Source organism: Caloenas nicobarica, chromosome 8, assembly GCF_036013445.1.
Source record: "Caloenas nicobarica isolate bCalNic1 chromosome 8, bCalNic1.hap1, whole genome shotgun sequence".
NCBI classification, from domain to species: domain Eukaryota; kingdom Metazoa; phylum Chordata; class Aves; order Columbiformes; family Columbidae; genus Caloenas; species Caloenas nicobarica.
In genome coordinates this window covers 7,440,767-7,460,969 of record NC_088252.1, presented here as the reverse complement: position 1 = coordinate 7,460,969, position 20,203 = coordinate 7,440,767, and the positions used below count along the sequence as shown (strand labels likewise).

Below are 20,203 nucleotides of genomic sequence, written 5' to 3'. Positions count from 1 at the left end.
GTTCCCTCTCAACTACTCTATTCTTCTCGGGGAGGTGAGGAAGGGTGTGTTGACTCGGGTGCATACAATTTGAATTTCTGGGACTTCAGTGAAAGCAAAACAAACGACAGGCAGTTTTGTCAGCCCAGACAATGAAAGCTCTCCTTCAGAGACAACGAAGTCCAGTGTTCCTCTGCCAGTAACACTGAATCATACAATTGTGTGGGTTGGAAGGGACTTTTAAAGTTCATCTAGTCCAACTCCCCTACAATGAGCAGGGACATCGTCAACTATCATTGCTTTTACATTGCCCGAATATTTCCTCATGCAACCATAAGACCCTGACAGCCGGACTTGCCTCCTCTGGGCTTTCGCCCCACCAAATAATCTCTCCACACCCACAGCCCTTGCTCTCTAGTGCACCAAAAGGCCAAAGGGCAGAAACACTTTCTAGCTGGAGTGCCAGATCAAGACCGATCTTTGCTCCATATCAGACATTAATACATCTAAGACTAGACTCTTTTGTAAGGTGGGTGTGTTTATAGTGTGGATAAAAAAACTGTTTCACTTCCTACTATCTTAACATCACAAATCAGTTTCTATCGCCTTGCCTAAATAAATTTTAGTATTCAATTATCACGAGTCTTATCAAAGGTTGAGATTTCCTCCAGAAACTGTCTTCGGTTTGGGAATTCTAGGTCTCTAAAGCTATTTTTAAAATCTGGATCAGCTAGGTTTTCAAAATGGCAAGCAAGGACCGATATGTGCTCCCAGGAGCCCACACTTAGAAACGAGATATCTTGACAGTGTTTATCTACCAATCCACTGTCATACTAAAAATATACTTTTTGCCAACTAATCAGCACAGATGAAGAAATAGATGGAATACGGGATAATACAAATTTTAAACTTGAAGTCAGGACCATTCAAGGGTGATCTCTCTGAAATTAAGGTAGAGTTCTCAACAGCTCCCAGTATTTCCCTCTTATTCCCTTTCTTTTCAGCACCCCAAAGACTGTAGCTTCCGTGAGTGCTATAGATTAGTTTGTCTTGCAGGGAGGAGTTACGAAGTTACAGCTAAGGAAGAGTAATTCTAAGCAATATTCAGAAATAGAAATAACAGCACAATCAAGGGGAAGAGATCTCTCCTACATCAAAACCTAAAATAATCCCTTCATTCTCCTCCTCCCCAGACTTGCTGACCTTCCCCCACAGCCTTTCATTATGGAGGATTTTTCCCAGTACTCGGCCCTTCAGTGGCTTACCGGAAAGGGCCGTGTTGTTCTCTTCCCGCTTTCCACATGGATAGAAAGCTGTTCACACTCTGGAAATGGTTAGAGACTGCGGGAGGGATGAGGCTTTTGTTACAGTCTAGCTATGACTGCCCACTAACTTAAACTTGGCTCTTCTAAATACCAGACTTGTCATTATTTGCAATTTGTGTTTGACTCAGATCTATGCAGCCAAAAAGAGACAAATAAAAGGATGGCTAACACTGGCCTATTTTAAGCTCTGTCATAATTCCTGTAAAACCCTGTCTAGATTGTAAATGAATCACATGCTGGATCTAGCTAAAACTGTTAGCATCATGCTTGATATTTCACACCCAGTGCAACACTATTGTCCATCACTAACTGAGGACTCTGGAAGACCCTGGGAAGCCTGTTGGATGTTTTTTCTTCTTGCAGGAGCACTGTAGAGGAGACGGTTTGGGGGACCCCCAGGTGAAGAGCAGGCGGGCTGTGCTGGCTCTACTGCGGCAAGGTGCCAGCCACCCATCAAGGGCCCAGGCGGTGGAGGGTGCTGGTCCAGTCACCCAGGTCGGGGAAAACAACATTGCGAGAAACAACAAACGAGACAGCCCAGGAAAAAAGGCAGAAGCTATTTGAATCCAAACTAAACACATACTAAGATGGCAAATGGCTGTGGCAGATAACTCGTTGATCCAAGGGCCAGAGGCAGGACTGTCACAAACTAAGAGCGGAGATGGAGAGAGGTTCGCTATGGGTCTCCCGGACAACCTCTGCTGGCTTTTCCACGGTAAGCTCTCCTTCCCTATCAGTGAAAATGAATGCTTAACAAGACACCACTGCTCATGGCCTTCATTGCATTCTTGTCCTAGTGCCCCCGAGCAGTCGTGTAAAGCCTTGAGGTTTTTTACATTTCTATATGACACAATATACAATTTGTAACCACGGGCAGATCCAACGCGTCCCAACGGATGGGTGTGCAGAAATCCACCTCCGAGCCGAGGAACTGCTCCCCAGCAGCCCTCTCACCCAGACTGGGCAGGAGCTGTGTGCTTACTGGAACCAGGAGGGGAGCAGCTGCCCTCCCCGCTCTGCCTGCGCGGCTGCAAGGCTGGTACACGTCCCAAGCGCCGCGGAGCAATGACATTTACACTGGTTTCACCGAGGCAAGAAGAGGCCAATGACTTCACGGGATTTATTCAAAACAGGAGAAGAAAAAGCTTTCTTTACTGACATCATGAAACACACCGGTACGGAAGAGGACAGGGAAGGTGTTCTCACAGACAGACAGAGATTGCAGAGCTACTGCTTCTACCACACTGCTATGGGAAGAGACCCCTTGGGCAGGGGAAAGCTGCCCTCCCCAATTCTGCCCATTTCAGCACGAGAAGCAGAGCACACCCACCCTCCCCGCCGCTCCTGAAGCGCGGGGGCAATGCATCCGCTCCCCACCTATTTCAAAAGCACACAGCAACCGGGAGGTCACCTCGGTCAGCTTGCAGGGACTTGCAGGTCAGCTCGCCAGGAGCTACGTGGCATTTCTGTTACCAGAGACGAGGCAGCAAGTAATTTGCCAATAATTGCAAAGGTAGAGCAGCAGAGAGCTGGGAAGAAGTACCGACTGCCAGTGAGTTTGTGCCTCAGAGCATCTTCCCCAAACTGTTTCTGAAATAAGGCTGCTTCTGTACCAAGCACAGCATTGTATCAGAGAAGTAAATGTTTACTAAAATTTATTTTAAGAGATTAAAAAAAAAGTTAAAAGATTAAAAAGTCTTGCAAGAATCACTGAATTGTGAATTGCCTCCCTCTTCCTTTGCCAAAAATGCCACCTGAATGATTTCAGAAGTCTTACAAGTCGAAAGGAAGTTCCCATGGTTATTTTACAAACTGTTTATAAAACCAAATATCTTGGACTAAAAGTTTAGCTTATCAGTACACAGCTTTGACAGTATTTCCATAAATCCAAAGAGCTCCTAGGACTATGGGAAGAAGTGTTAAATTGTTTTTCTTGTTTCACAATGCACCAGGTTTTTGGCTGTCATAACCCCTTTGAAGTAAACTGAACTATATTCAGCACTTGATCCCAACTTGTGCAATTTCTGCTTAGAAAGTATCTCCTGCATCTCCCATACGCCATCTTCGGTTGAGATGAAGACAGATTGGTCCACATGCTGCATGAGCCCAGCTCCATCAGGAGTAAATTTATTGCAGTGGCTCATGCAGATACCGCGTGGATGTACCACAATGTGTTAAGATCGCCTTACAGCTATGAGAAATTAGGTAACAAAGTCCTAAGAGCAAGTGTTGCAACATGGAAGAGCCGTCAAAACACACCAGTGCTTAGACCTAACCAAACTGACAACCCTGATTTTAAAAAAAGTGCTTTGACAGTCAAGAAAAATTCCTAAACACACTAAAAACTGATCTGCTAGCAATGCACATTTCGGAAGCCGGGCAAAGTAACTTTCCCATGCGTATAGATGTCCTCATCTGTGCCCTGGTTTATGTGCTTCACCAAGTTTTTCTCAAACAGGAGGGGGTGGTAAGCTCCCATGGTACAGGCACGGTCGTGAAACTTCTGGTAATAGTGGCAAACGTCCGTCTGCCGTTTGGAAGGGAGAAATTCGTACACGTTCACTTCGTCACAGAGCGTCATCATGATCACAATGCCTAGGGAGGGAGAGAAAGCAGACATCCCCATGTCAAACCAGGGAACCGATCAAGCATCCCAGCGAGACAGGTGGTCAGCAAAGAGCACCCAGCCCAAAGGCGAAGGGTTGCCTTTCGGAACATACAGACAAGAGAAAACAAGAAAACAAGTCTGGCCAGACAGGGCTGTTTTCTGAAGCCCTCTCTTGCAAAGCAGATGATCGACTGCTTTAGCATCTAGTCCAACCCGCCTTCTTTAGCAGGTGGGTTGGACTGGATGATCTCCAGAGGTCCCTTCCAACCCCAACCATTCTGTGATTCTGTGACTTGACTGCAGCACTGTTTACAGCGACAGCCATGCCAAAAAGCCAATTTTTAAGAGCGCAACCGTCCTCTGTGACCTTCATGGAAACTTGTGTGTCTGTCAACCATGCACCACAATTAGGTGATCCAAACGTCCCATCTCAAACCTGCCTGGGTAAGCAGCAATGAGACCTTCACCTTCTCCCCACCTTCCTCTTGTGAATGCAGGGGCTATAAAAGCGACCGTGCTCGGAGACGCTCACCCAGAGCGAGCAGACTCCGCTCCTCAGGACCCCCAGCTGCCCCACAGCAGAGCAGCACATAATGTGTATCACAGAAAATTCATGCAGTATCCGAGACATCGGGGACCGTGCATGATCAGAGGAACACGGTTTACAAAACGTTAGAAGAACCCATCCGTGAAACCACTTATTTAAACCAAGGTGCATTTTAAACACATTTTCATCCACCTTTTCAAATGACAATTTTCATTCACATTTAGGCCTTTAAGGAAACCCAGACGTGCAAACTGGAACTCGTCTGTGCCCCTGAGCCTGGCGAGGTGACTTCTTTTACAAAGCAAGTAACTTGTCCTGAAGTTAGGCCACAGAGGAATTTGCTGTCTGCCGTGGCCCGGTGCCTGCTTTCAAGCCCTGAACTCCAGTTAGCAACAATTTTGCTGCTGAAGTCATTGACTACGCTGTTACGCAGTTGTTCTGCACGTACCCCAGTAATGATGTAAAAGGTGCTGGGCAAGAGCGAGGCTGTGGCAGGAAACTAGATGCTTGGGTGGCAAAAATAAGAAGTGACTCTGTTCGCATGGACATAGCAGGGCACCTGTGACCCAGCAGCGATGGGAGCAGAGATGGGAGCTGAGGAAGGGATAAAGCAGAGCGGCTGGACATCCACATGGCAAACAAAGCCATACGCCCATGCTGCGACTTCAAATAGCTGTGAACTTCCCCAGAAGTTCACTCCTTTTTATTCAGCTGATCGTGAGATCTGCTCTCCGATAAGAAGGAAAAGCTTTGCAACAGCAGAATGAAAAATGAGCCCCTTTGCTGAGAGGCTGGATTTAGCATGCTGACAAACAAGACATTAGCATGCTGAATAAGGGGGAATACAACTGAACTTTCTTCAGGACAGCTATTTCCCCTGACCATCCCCAACCCTCCAATAACTCTTTAGCTATATATATTTTTCCATATATCTATATTTCCATATTTATATATTTTAAATATACATACATACGTATGTTAAAAATAGGCAAGCACTGAGATTTCATCTCCAGTAACCAGATTTATTTGCCTGACAAGGTCTGAGCCTGCAGGAGCCTTATCCTTCCTCTCACGCCCCATGGGAACTGCTTTGGTGCTAGAAGTGAGAAATCCTAGAGAACATCTCGATGTTGCAATCTGCTTTCCTGTTTCCACGTGGAACCATGCCATGCTTATAACTGCTGTTCCAGAGGAGTGCTGCAAACCACTTACTTTGACACAACTGAGCTGCTGCTTTAAAGACAGGAAGCTTAAATTTTGGCATAAGACAAACTCTGTAAAAGCAACTCTAATAAGCAAAAGAAATCTGTAGTTGTCTTGGAAAAACGGCATCCTGGAAGGTTCCTGCAAACCTACTGGGAAGTTTAGAGGGCAATTTTCTTACCAAGCATTCCTGATGATGGTGGATTAGGCTGAATAGGCTCCAGTGAATTCTCCTGCAGAATATCCCAGAGTTGCCACTGCATTTTTGGATTCAGGATATAGAAGGGCTGCTCTGGATGTGTACTACGATACAACTTATAGCTTTCAAAAAAGTCATAGTCTGGTTTTCTGTACCACTGGAAAATAGAAACAAGAAGTCAGACTTTTTATTTCTAGCCCACTCTTTCCCAAACCCATCAGGAAATGAGGACAAGTCAACCTGCTTCTGCCAGGGGCCAAAGGTCCTGCTATACCTACACACACCCACCCTCTGTCCTCCACAACCACATCTGCCCTTTGGGTCAACTGTGGTGACTTGACTCAGTGAACAGAGCAGGAATAAAAACCAAATCTCCTCTCTTTGGCAGTGAAGGACCATTAAATGAGATCAGCCACCTTGTATAATTTCATTCTGCACCCCCCAATAGCAGACAATGTTGAGAAGTCTGCCTGAAACATTACAGACCCTGACCCTTCTGTGTGTTGGAGTGCGAAGCATCCTATTCTGCAGGCAGGTGTCCTCAGCATAGCCTCCTAAAACAGGCTGAGCTGATTTGCATCCCAAAACTTCCCGTCAGTAAAAACACTTATGAAACGTTTATGATTCCTTAACGTAATTTTGAGATTTTTATTTCCTATGCTTAAAATATCTCTGGTTTTACTGACACGTAAGCATGCTGTGCATACGCCCTCGTGTGTCCTGGAGCTGTGGGGCTAGACACAAGAATAAACATCAGTGAGAAAACGGGAAATGCAGTCCAGAGAAAGGAACGCAAAGACCTCTCAGTTACAGAGCTTAAAATAAAAGAACGGACTGCTCACTCCTACCTGCTTTCACCCTGAGCCTCCAAAGCTCACCACTTATCAAATAACACCCTTTTGTACTCAACGTGAAAAGTGAATGCTAGAGGGATTGCAACACCCACAAGTGAGAGTCCAGCTGACAGAGAGGAGACGTTTGCGAAGATCTTCAGAGGGTTTCCCAATCCATTCATCATGCATTGAGTATATCTCATATCTGGCTGGTGCTTGCAATATCCAAGCATCGACCATCTGCAAATCTTACAGCAGCTGTCAGGAAGAGGAGATCGTCCTCTGAAGAGATGACAACTGCTGCAGCCAGCAGTGACCTCCCTGCAGCATCAGCCCCAGGGAGAGCAAAGGTGGTGACCCCTTACACCTGGCCTGGGGCTCTTCACAGGGATTGGGAACAGGCAAGTGTTTCTCTAGGAGCACACATGCACGAGCACCCAGAGGTACACAAGGATACATCCATGATAACTAAGAGGTAATCAAGAATGGCCTTAAAATGAGTGATTGCTCACATTAGGAGGAAGCAGGTTAACAGATGCACTTCAAATCATATAAATCTAATTTTATTTACAGAAAACTCAGCCTTACCTCATGAATTTCTGCATGATATGGTGCTGGATCCCAGACAATTAAGATTCCAGTGTTATATAGCTCTTCTCTCAGGAACTGCTGCTCCTCAACAGTTACAAGCTTGGGTAACAACAACAAATACAATAATATATGACACGCTGTCAGAATCAGCAGGCAGCCAGACAGTAAAACATACCTGAACACAGCCACAGCCACGCCAGTGCTGGTTACTGGGCATCCCCTACCTGCATGCAGGCAAGGACACAGCTCCCAGTGATGTCCTTCCAACTGCTATCCCAGTCCTATCTAGCAGCACAGGCTTTTGTGGAGAGAGCACTGGGATGCACCTCAGCCCAGGGAGGCTGGAGTCTTGTGAAGGAAAGCAGCACAACAGCAGAGCACATGGGCTAGAGACACTATCAGCAGAGAGAGACTGCTGCACCAGACGCTTCCCCCGAATGAACCAAACCAGGTGGTTCAATCACAGAAGTTGGCCTCTACAGTCTGCACACAACTGTCCCAGCCCGTGACACCCAAGGGCAACCCGGGTCTGCAGCAAGAAGCGAGCAGTCAGAATCGAATGAGACAGGGACTGATCTCCTGTCCTCCCCACCCAAAGGCATAACCCGTATAGACACAGCTTGTAAACATCTGCTGAAGAAAAGCACCATCATAAAAACCAGCTCCCATTTGTGCTGATTTTCCCCATGGATCTAATTAAGAGCCAGCCGGTTTATCCCCAAGTACCCCAGCAGCAGGCTGACCTCCCGGCTGTCCCCGTACCAGAGCACAAGGACACTCTTGCCAGCCCAGATGCGAATTACTCCAAAAGCAACACGGGTCTCCGCGCATCTGTTCTTAACTCTGTGGGATTAGGCTTTGGCCTTGACCACGTGTCCTGCCTAGGCTTCATTTCCTTACAGTAGCTAAAACATCTGGGCCACTTGCGAGCTGGAGCGTGCGAGGCTGCAGATGCGAACGTCTGCTCAATCCCCAGACAGCAGAGCAAGGAGAGGACATGGCAGGTGGTACCAGCCACCCCCATGCCAGGTACGGTGGGACGGAGCACCCCAACGGGACAGGAACAGGGCAAGGAACAGTGGCAATTTATTCTCATTCCATTGTTTCTATTTAAAGGCTAGAAACCTTTCAGGAACTTTTCTGATGGGAAACATGTGAAAGGAGGATTCGAGAGAGATTGAGTATCAAGGAATGCAAAGGTCAGCCAAGCAAAGCCATGTGAGTTGGCAGAGGCACACAAACCCTACAGAGCTGTGACAGGCACAAAAACCAAGGGTAAGAAACCAGGTGGGGAGCACCCGACAACCACAACGTGTTTGCTGTTTCCTTCCACAACACCAAGAGCTGGGTCCTGGCACTACTAGTTATCCGTTGCTCACATAACCTGTTTGCTGGAGGAATCTGGCTCCCCAGATAACTTTAGTGACTATTTGTTCTGTTTAACAGCGACCGATTCTTTCAAAGTAGTTAAATCCATGTAAATTGCTACATTACTTATTTGTCTTGCTCAGATTTTTGATCCTAATTAGTTAACTGATCTATTGATTTCCTAGTTAATTTGCTCTTTAGCCAATTTACCATTTAACAAGTATCTTGCTAATACAGCTCTTACCCTCCTGGTATGTTTATTGACCTTATCAAAATAAGTTTCTTCTCTCCAACTACCGCAGCCAATTCCCTGTAATCTAAATGTGCTCCCCTTTCCCATCACAATCTCACTCTATTCCACCGATGTGCTATCTCCTTTCTCTTCCTCCCTGCAGACTCATTAGTGCCAATAACAGCAAACACAGCCAAAGCAGAAAGGGTTCTCCATGACAGCGAGAAGCTGGCCAAGGAGAACCATAAACAAGGACTGGGAGGAACTCTGGTCCTCCATCAGCTCTGCAGAAGGGAGCTGTGTCCTACAGAACCACATTGGCACTCCCCCCGCACACTCGTCAGCCCTTATTTTTGCAAGATGCGAGCGCTTTCCCAGGGCAAATCGATGTCTTGCATAAGACTGCAGGAAAAAATGCCATTAAAGGATGTGGTACTGATGAACCAGTGAAGGTCTAAGAAAACAAGCAAGGCAATGTTAAAGAATATCTTGCTTTAGAACAACTACCAAGCTTGTGGACCTACAAGCCTATCTTCACATTTCTCCCCCCTGCCAGTATCAATCTACTAATCTTTTCTTGTGCACACAGATGTAAAAGATACTCCACTCCACTGTTAAAACCATCCACCCCCTATACATGTGCTAGAGACTGGTCAGCAAATCACAGAAAAATATCTTAAAATAGTTATTAAGGAACTTATGGCCACTGGCCAGACACACCAAAGGGACACCACTCAATACAGACTAGTTCTGACAGATTAGACTCAGGAGATCCCGTTTCCTTCATTTTGGGAATAGACGGAGGATTGATCAACAGTAGGAGCCAAAACAAGAGCAGCTAAGCCACAATCCCATCCCTGTTCCAAGTGACCACTTAGTACATAAGAAAAGCCAAACCTAGAACGAGAACAAACTACAGCTTGTCCGGCCAGCGCCTGATGCCTGCAAGCAGCTGAAAACAAAATGCCACGAGGCAACCCCACTAACAAGAGGGTTAAGATGATGTCACCATGACTAGAACAGCACCGAACCATTAAATGTGCATATAAAAACACAGAGGAAAACCAGGCTCCCAATCCAGTTATCCCTGAAGATAACAGGGACTGCAATTAGAGCTGTTCATTTTACAAACTCCAGAAGAGAGACTCCTGCACTGTTCACAGGGAGAGAATCTTTTGCTCCGTTTAGCAGCTAGATCACCACTGCATTTTTAGTCTCAAAAGCTACAATAATTTTGCTCTCTCTGTAACTGAAATTTGTAAGCTGGTCTCCATTCAGAGGGGATGGTAGCAGATGAAAAGTGTCACCCACAGCTGCAGGCTAATCTGCATGGAGAACAGAAGCACTATGAAGGTACACTTAGTCCAAAATAAGAGCATCCACACAGGAAGTTATTACTGCTGTATCACAGCTGTACAATCACATGGTTACCCTCCTCCCTGTGCAGATAACACTGGTACCACACAGGTCATGTACATGGTTTTGCTGGTAAATGACTTCATATCACAGTAAGTTTGGCAACAAGCACATCCTCCAGGGAAAGTTTTTTTAAGTGATAACACCTATCTGACATCATAAAAATACATACGGAAGGAAAATATTAAAAAATAGAGAGGTCAAACAGGGCAGAGGAAGGAGGATGTCAGCAGCCAGATATGTCTGTTAAAAACACGTTGGTTCAGAAAGAAGAAACAGTCCCACACGTGACTGGTGGTTTAAGGCAGGGAAATTAAGATGCAGCAAGCAGCACAACAGAGTACGGCAGCAAGGAGAAAAGGCGAGACCCAAGAGCAGAAAGAGGCAGCAACAGCATTTGCTAAAGAAGCAAGAACACTCTTCAAAAGACATGCAGAATGAACTAGGGAAAGCTAGCTCCATATCTTGCCTTTGAAGAGGATGGCCAAGCTCCTACTGCTGCTTTGAGAAACTTCAAATCTTGTTACAGCGCAGCACCCACGAACCTCTCACACAAGAGCAGATGAGAAAACTCTGGGCCTATAAATCTCAGCTTTGGGGTGAGGAAAGGAAACTGCCTTAACAGTTCTGGAGAACAAAAGCTACACTTCAGTTCCCCATCTCTCCATCACTCACTCCATCAGTTTTCATGTACCTACAGCCTCGTCCTCCTCATGGGCAAGGAGGTGCCCATACTCTGCTCTGCATTGCTGCACCATGTCTTGCATCCAATGACTTGTGGCTTCTTCAGTATTTTACTACCTCACTCCACTCCCTCACCAGCACACGCTACTGAGATTTCCTCTTCTCTTTGCATGTCTACACTTGAAAATTCCTCTCCCCAAAAGGGGCAAACATGAAGGCAACAGCTCTATGGAAGGAGGATGCAAACACTCTCTTGAGATGTACCTAGAACAGTCACAATTTCTGTTGTGGGTCTCACTCCGCTCCTGAATAGGTGGCACCCTAACTCTGATAATGTATTATTAGATGTGGTCCTAACCATTTAGAGTCTGCGTCAAAGCCTATTGAACTCCAAAGAAAATCAGCAGAAGGACAGCCTCATACCTAGAAAGAGCTCTCAAAGAGTCAGGGAAAATTTAACTAGGTAAGCAATGCCTTTTATTAAAGGTACTTTCTGTCACACTCTGCAATGAGGTTCTGGACCCTCCGACTCACCCACCAGAGTCCATGCCCTCTCCTGGCTGTGTGCAGGATACAGCTTTAAAGGTAGGTCCTTTGACAACAGTCTTCAGGCATTTAACAGTCCTGGTTAATGTGTCATCTACAGTCTGCAGCATTGCTGGGCAGAAAAGAAGAACTGTTCTTTTATCAGAAGCCAAATAAACTCCCTTCATTCTTCCTACCCATCTGTGGGGCAGGCGCAACTCATCTCTTGGCACCGCTTGGTTTGCTAAGCAGCATTTTAAAGACCTCCCAGCAGCAGATGAAGCCAGAAGCTCTGCTCCCAGGCAGTATGAGGAGGTTCACAGCTCACTTGGTCCATTTGGCACATATTCATTAGACCTACCTGGGAGTTCACAAGACGAATCGTTGTCTTTTGCCCCACATCTTCCTGAAACCCCTTGATTGGAGCCCCGTTGAATCGCAAGACGGCATCGTGACTGTCTGAAATCAAAATAGAGTAAAAACCTGTGAGCTAACAACCAGTTTTGGAGTGACAGAAGAAATGTGTAGTAAGTTATTCTCCTCCATTTCTAATAAACTCTGGCTAGCCCGTGGCTTTCCATGTAACAACTACAAGTATCAAGCCAGATTCTATGGAAGAAGTCATTAGTCCAACTTCATGATAAATAAACTTTTAAAAATCCAATTTTTTATACCACGATGCACTGCAAGCTGAGAGTGCAGCCCTAGCATTTGCCCTGCACAGCGGAATGCTGCGTCTCCCTCCCTTTTCCTCTTCTTCCTTCCAAACACTTAACCAGGAGATAGAGCGATATACAAATAATTTACCATGTGGCCGCCTGCAAACTAAGGAACTAGGAAATAACAGTGAGCCAGCATCCTCTCTTGCAGTCTGGAGGCTGATCAGCCTGAGAAACATGTATAATAACCACAGTGGAAAACAAAGCTGGCTTCAGCCTGCCAGTGTGCCTCCCACATTACAGAAATAAAACCACCGCTGTGCATTTAACAGGCACAGCTTGTTACACGCCTTGGGATTCACTGCATTTTCCTCTGCTGGCATCATCTCTGAAGATAGCACAGCATTCCTCCAGCATCCTCCTCTGGCCCTGCATGGCCGGCCATGCTGCTGTAATGGCACAGAGCCAGGCTGCTGCTGTGGCATATATGCCTGGCACCATGGCTTCTCCATACCTAATGGCTAGATTTGCATAGGAAACCTGTTATGGGACCAGAGGTGTTCAGCTGCTGAGTCGCTAGCCAGGGGAGGAGGGCTCACCTGGTCCAGAACTGGGACTTTTTGAGATCATTTTCTCGAAAAGAGGGGTGTTCTCACAAGCAATGCTGGAAGATCAGTGATCACTGGCAGCAAAGACTAGCTTCTCAGCTACTTTATTCTCATAGACATGTGGATCTCGTTTAGAGCCCTTCCAAAGCAACACACAAAACCCAGAGAGGTGATGTTTAAAAAAAAAAAAAAAAAAAAAAAAAAGTGTCCATGCTGAGAAGCAGTTCTGTAGTTACCACTACAAACCCTTAACTCCACATCCTACCTTGCATCAAGGGAGTACAGGTCTAGAATTTCCCCACGTTATATATATTCAACCAGCCACCAAGCATTATTATGCCCCAAATTTGCATTTTAAATGGGTGTTTAATGACTGCACAGGCAGAGTAGCTGGCTCTTAAGCACTCTGTCTCCAGGTGGTTGTGCTGCACTCATTATTTCCCAGATCAGATTTTTTTACTGGCAATTCATAACCTCCAATAACACCAAGAGCCCAGTATGAGAGGAGCTGCCTGTTTACGAACCTCTCCCTGTTCTGCTCTGCCAGCCTCCCTCACATTGACTAATTGTTCACTTGATATCTTAACGCGATTACACAGAACAAATACTTCCTGGCCATTTAAGGAATAATAATTCAGCAGTCCACCATGTTCACCCATGCAAATGCCTCATTTTAAGCCTGTCAGATGGCATCTTCCTCCAAGACAACCATGGCTTTTCCTACAAGGCAATATGTCAGGTGAAAACCAGGAAGAAAACATGCATAAATACACTGGATACTCCAACGATATTCACCCTGCCCAGCTCAAGGCTGCAAGTGCCCATAACTCTGCAGAATCACTAGCAGAGATGACTGCTTGAGCAGAAAGGTTAAAGCGTGGGACCCAGGCGTGAGGAACGGAAGCCAGGGATGCCAGCAGGGGTTGACAGCATTAATTACAAAGTGACCTTTTCAGCTTCCATCCCTTGTGATCTGGAACAAACTGGTGCTTCAGCTTTGGGGACAGGCTCAGAGACCGGCTGTAGGAACAATGACGTCCTCTCAGCTGTGCCACGGCTGGAGCAAAGCCCATCACACTTCTTGGCTGCTCCAATACCAAACCCATGGACTGTGTTATAACACCCCATAGACACCACCCTCAGCTCTCAAGAGCATCTCTTTATGGAGGAGCGAGTGGTTTTATCAGTGTGCTGGAGTCTAACAAAGACGCCCTTGGGCACACGCCAGCTGTTTCAGGGGAGGGTGTTCTACAGAGGGTCACTTCCATGGAAACCTTTAGCTACTGAACTTCAGGAGGCACCTGAACAAGCCAAGACAGGTACTCAGAGGAAAAGTCAGAATTGGCTTAAGTCTTGACCCACTCTGGACTCAAACACTCCTAATAGGCAGAAACAACTACATCAACCAACTCCCACTGGTAATTTTTACCAGGAGGCAATGTTATTCTAGTTCATACCACCACTATCTTTTTCATCCCATCTTTTATAGCATTTTAATACACTTCGGACTGTCCCACCTCATTCTAGCACATGCCTACCTGCCCTGTGGAGCATAGAGGAGTCTGGGGGAGAACATCTAAACAAGTACCAGAACAAAACCCTGACCCTCGCACGAGCCCCCAGGAACTACGATTCTGAAGACTTTGCCCAAGTTGTCCATGAATAATGTATTCCATCTCCTTGTTTCAGAGGATGGAGGCTACTTGCAGCTTAGTGCAGGCCAAAGGGATCTGATCCAACAGATAACTTACAAACAGACCAAAGTCTGCAAACTATTTCCACTGGAGAGAAACTCCTAGGCTATAGAACTTCTTCAGTGAAGTTGCAGGTTAGCAAAGTGTGCATCTTAACGGAGCCTCAAACCACAATTAATGAAGAAAGTTGAGAGAACTGCAGGCACATAAGAATTTCCTGCCAGGCGCAGAATCCTGAGTTGAAGGCTGGAGAGCTGGTCTGCCCTGCATGCTGCTTGCTTAGAGAGACAAAACGCGTAAGTTATAAAACAATGTCATTTGACTTTATGCTAATGCAAAGATACCAACCTATCTCTTGTCCCAAATGAGATGATTTCAGAGACCCTGCCGAGGACACGACAGCACAGCGACCCAGGCGGCCCACTGTTTCATTGAGGCTTTTCCCTGGTATGTATTGCTGCCATTCAGAGGTATCAAAAGGACCATCCGATCTCTCTATCATGGTCACGTTCACCCTGTCCCGTAGCTGGCAGAGCAGCTTCTCTGGGCTGAGTTTAGCAGTGTTCCTCTTCCCGTTGTAAGTCACATTGTACTTGTTCATGGATAAGTAATTTATTCTGACCTTCTGGAGCCTGGGTATGAGATTTCTGGATGAGCTGTCCTTATCCCATACCTTCACAGAGTCTGCTGCTTTCTTGGACTTCTCGGCTGTTCCAGAGGTGCTGCCTTTTACTTTGTTGCGGTTACCAAATGATGTTTGGGGTATCTGACCCAATTCACTGACTGCTTCACGGAAAAGGCCCTGTGATTTAAGCGAGGTCCATTTTTCCGAGGTCCTGTGAACCTGCAAATCATCGTTCTCGGTCTTGAAAGGAACATAGTAGCTTCTCTTTGTCTCTCTCCACAGGCACACCGTCAGCGCTACCAGGATCACCACAAGAACACACATCAATTTTTTCAACACATTGATGTGAACCATAGTGTACAGTGCAACCAGATGGGACACTGAACACGGGGCAAGGAGCTGGTCCTGGTGGGGAGGAACACATCTCAGTCAGGGCTGCGTGCACAGGCATGTGTATATATACAGTTATAATCTTCAGCGTGTGGGTAATGGGAGGGGAGAGGGGAAACACAGGAGTAATTTTAAAATTTCAGGCTGTTTAAAGATCTCATTTGAAAGTTCACCACCTTGAACATCACACAGAAAGACGTAAGCTGGTTGTTGGCCATCATATGCTATGTAACAGTGATCTGAGCCCACTGCCACCCAAACTTTTTCTCTATTCCCTTCCACAAGTGACAGTCAAGTCTTGTTAGACAGTATCATACCAGCGGCATGGCAAGTCTCCACTTACCTTCACCTCCCATCCCAGCCAGCCGATATACAAATCCCACCACTAGTATTTCCAGAACAGAACTTCTACTTGACCATAGGCATGAAGAATAACAAAGCACATAATGAGGCATGTAACTGTTGAAATAAAAGCTGTGAGTGCACAAATAGCAGGAGTTTCACCAGCCTGGTACCGACACGCTTGGTGACTTCCCAGGGAACTCCTGCATGCCTGCGGTGGGCTGAGGGCTCTCCCAGTGTGAAGCCTCACTTAACAGCTGCTGGCACCCAATTAATCCACAGTAGCATTTGAGGCATGTTTGGGTTCATAAATGCACTTTGAGAAACACTACTCAAGGTATGTTACCCCTGGAAAAAGAAAAGCCAGACCCTGTTGTACTGTACCTGTCCTCTTTTGCACTGTCTCATATTAGCAGACCCCTCCAGCTTTTGTCCTGTTATAAAAGGGGGCAAGTCAACAGGAGGAGTGCCCAAAGGGCAGCTCAACCTAGGCAACACAAGGAGGTGGTGAAGGAAACATGTGCTGAGGCATAAACGCCTCGTGAGTGGCACAAGGGGCCAGAGAAGACAGGAGGGCAACTGCTCGTGTCCCTGCGTGGATGCTCTGGGATGCAACCAAGGACACCAGAGTGGTATAGAGATGCAGGTGCCTCAGTGCTCCTCAGGAGACAAACACATGCAGATCACCACCCATCCTAGAGAGAGCCTAAGGACAACTCTCTCCTTGGGCAACTTGCCGAAAGCAAGCACTGGCACTGAGAAGTTACTGAGCTACTGACACACTACCTGGCGATACAGCAGCAGCCCTCCAGCTCAGGTCATTTCTGGCTGTTTGCAGATCTTCTTCTGAGGGTTTAAGCAGGACATCTCAAAACATGACAGTTCTGTGATGCACTGAAGAGTTCAAGAAACACCTGCAAAAAAAAAAAGAAAGAAAAAAAACTATTATGGAAGAACCCTGCAGTACCAGAAAAGCTGTTACACAGGCACGGAAGGGCCAGCAGCAAACACATTAACACCACATAAGCCCTTTACACGCTTAAATGCCTACTTAAAATGGGCATCTTCCTTCTTAGTCTGAACTCTACTCTCAGCTAAAGCAGGCACCCATTTGCAGGCTTTTGGCTCTATGCTCCGGCCAGACCGACAGCCTTCTCCGTGGAGAACACTCTGGGCAGTGGATACACCCGTAATATGCAAAGGAAAATTCCCAGTGCTGATGCTAAACATAATGAACAGAGGAAAGGAAAGAAAAAGCTAACTTTTCTTAGGGAAATACCTTATTTTTGGAGCAAGCGAGTCATATGAAAAGTTCTACCTTAATCCACAGGTCTTCACCCTCCAACCACACTTTGTGCAGCCCCCAATCTGTCTTTATTCACACTGTATTTCCTTACACAAGATGAGGGTCTGGCTTCCAGGAAACCTCAGCCAAGACCTTCTGCACAGGCAGAACAGAGCCTCCACACCACTGCCCCACAGAGCAAAGTTCTTCGCTTCGGGCCCCTCTCCTGAGGGGTTTCCAGGTGCAGGTGACAGCGGAGGCATCTCGGTACCATCAGCTTGCGTTTCGCATGGCTAGGATAATCTGGAGTGGCAGGTTCATTGCAGTAGAACAACCTTGCAGCTCACTGCAAGTTCCTGCTGGGACACTCCTCCCCAGGCCACAAAGCAGAGGATGCCCAACAAGTCGCAACACCTCCTCTCCTCCCCAGGCCACACACAGGGACCCGGACAACTCACCTTCAGCACTCTGCCCAATGTGATCCCCACCTCTGATTACTGTGCACGCTGCTGCAACGTGAACAGTCACTTTGCTTCAATTTGTAACTTGAGAAAGTAGGTTCTGCAAGCAAGTACATTTTAGCAGAGCCACAACATTTTAAGGCACCTTTTGCTCACCACGGATTCACTGCAGTTCAGTTTATTACTACTACTTCACATGATACGATTTTATGTCATTTGCACAAGTAGTGTCCTAATGCAAAGTCCCTCCCAAGCATTCTGCCACCGAACCTTTACGGTGGAGCACCAAGGCAGCTACCATTCCAGATAAGGCAGGACAGCCCTCACTCAGTGGGCTCTTTTCCACACCTTTATTCCGTAAGTCATTTGTGTGCACTTCTGTATGGCAGCAGTTAGCACCAACGTGCTCTTCAGGAAGTGACAGAAACTTACCACCTACACACAGCACAAGGTGTCAGCTACGAATACTAAAGACGAAAGGACAAAAGAAAAAAAAAATCCCCCAAACCTACAAAAATACTTAAATAGCTGCTGCCTTCTTGAAACCTAGAGCTGGACATGGCTGTGAGGTGCAGCACTGGCAGGCTGAGCCCACACAGCAAGTCCTCCGGGGATAAATTAATCCTGTGTGGAGAACAAGCAAGTGATGCGGTATCTTCAAGACAATCAGAGAATTATATCATCTCCACACACTCTTATACTTAACCTTTGCTGTCCAAGTATCTCATTGGACTCAGGTCTTAATCATCAAAGCAGAGGAGAGTGTGAAAGTCCTGCCGCCTCCCACATCCAGGCGCTGCCGTCCACCCCGGAGCTGCAGGGAGAGAACACCGGGCAAACCCCGCTTCCACAACCCACAGCAGATTCTCCCTAAAACTGCTAACAACAGTGTCTTCACCTCGTTAAACAAAAAGTCTGCCAAGCCCTTACCTGTCTCCTATAGCGACCGACAGTGGATACACAGATAAACCACATAGGTACGGAGAAAGGAATGAATATATTTCTCTTCCAGTAAAAGCACACAGCTTCCAAAAAGCTGTGTCATCAGCTGTACCAATGCCCATCCTCTGCACATTTGTTTAAATGCTTCTTGAAACCACTCGCATTTCCCAAACAGCCTGAGGCAATGAATTCTGCAATCGCACACCATACAGAGACAACCCCTCCTCTCCTGGCTTCACGCTGGCAAACCTGATCGCACCGACAGTAATCCTTCTGCTGTCATTGTCTGCACGTCCTTCGTGGTTGCACCACCTCTCCTAACACTCTGCTTTCCCCACTGGTTGCTTTTCCACGCTGAATCCTGCTTGTTCCGACTGCTCCTTGCACAGCAGCTTTTCCATACCTCCAACTCTCTCGGTCAGCTTCCCGGGGACCGTTGGAGCCGGTGAAGATCGGCGCACCGGGACACCCCAGCCGCGCTCGCTCAGGCCACGTGGTCTGGCAGCAACATAACAACGGGGCTGCTTTGTTCTCCTTCCAAAAAACTTCCTCCACTTCTGTTTCCCTTCCTGACCACTTCTAAGCCCTGAGCTCTAAGCTGTCAGTAATGACTTTGGGATATTTTGCAAGCAGCACTGACTCACCGAGAGTTCTCCCAGCATGGGGCGGAGGGGCAGGAATAAAATACGACTAAAGAGCATTACCCTACCCCTGCCGGCACAGCCTGCCTTTGCCGTTGTGCTGCCCAGCCACCCAGGATCGCCGGACCCCTCTGTAGCTGCTCGGTGTTTTCTCAGGTCCCGGCAGCCCTCTGAAGACAAAGCCAGCCAAGCCCATCACCTAACACCCTTCCTCCTCACCGTTGCAGATCCGTTATCGCCGCTCAACACTGGAGATCTCGGAGAAAATCCCTGTGGGACTTGTGTGATGTTGTGAAACCTGACCGGTTCGTTGCCTACCCGCCAGGCAGTCACTAATCCAGGACAGGAACTTTCTCACCCCACAACAGCTTAGGCTTTTTCTGAGGCTCTTGGCGAACAATCTCACCAAAAACTTGAAAATTCAGGCATGCTGTTTTCCCCTCTCTAGGCTTGCTGGCTTCTGAAAATGAGAGAAGAGGAATCAAGCAGATAGATTTGAAATGTGACTGTCTTCTGCAAACAGATGATGAGACTTCTCCATTAATTCTTACGCATTCTACACGTGGTAGTTATTTTTGTTCTGTTTGCTGGTCTGAAGCAACAGGCCCAGCAGAGTGAGTCCCTCTGAAACACAGCAAATCCAGCACCGTGTCTGCCTCCTTCCATTTTTCTGGGTCAGAGCCTGAAGTGAACAGGTCCCACACTGCAATAACTCAGGATTACCAAACCCGACCTCCCTAAAACTGCTGGTGCAGACCAGTTGTCTCTAAAAGGTTTGGCAATCATGTCAAATAACACCTTTAATTTACGTGATGATTTCAGAAATCCAGCGCCCAGGGATGGGCACATGCAGGGATCAGATCCACCTGTTCTACAAGGCCTTTCCTTGGTCCCTCCATTCATACATCAACATCATTCACCCGCTGCTTTTTTGCCTCTGATGTATGCACTAATGCTTTTTACCGTAGAGAGCTGTTCCTCAGTCTTTTTTGGGGGGGGTAATGTGATAATGATTTCATATTCAAACTTAGAGCATTTTCACTTCT

At 46.8% G+C, this 20,203-nt stretch overlaps 1 protein-coding gene across 4 annotated transcripts in view; it reads right to left on the bottom strand.

Moving 5' to 3' along the window:
• Nucleotides 1-2,422: 2,422 nt before the first annotated feature.
• The window catches only part of ST6GAL1 (ST6 beta-galactoside alpha-2,6-sialyltransferase 1), a 45,427-nt gene continuing 27,646 nt past the window's right edge, over nucleotides 2,423-20,203 (bottom strand). For all 4 annotated transcript variants that reach the window (XM_065640409.1, XM_065640408.1, XM_065640407.1 and 1 more), the window contains 6 exons: nucleotides 16,615-16,742; nucleotides 14,820-15,501; nucleotides 11,872-11,969; nucleotides 7,283-7,384; nucleotides 5,844-6,018; nucleotides 2,423-3,899 (listed from right to left, as the gene is read on the bottom strand). In XM_065640409.1, the coding sequence (XP_065496481.1) occupies nucleotides 3,658-3,899; nucleotides 5,844-6,018; nucleotides 7,283-7,384; nucleotides 11,872-11,969; nucleotides 14,820-15,450 (1,248 nt within the window). In that variant the 5' untranslated portion in view covers nucleotides 15,451-15,501; nucleotides 16,615-16,742 and the 3' untranslated portion in view covers nucleotides 2,423-3,657. The remainder of the gene's footprint in view (nucleotides 3,900-5,843; nucleotides 6,019-7,282; nucleotides 7,385-11,871; nucleotides 11,970-14,819; nucleotides 15,502-16,614; nucleotides 16,743-20,203) is intronic.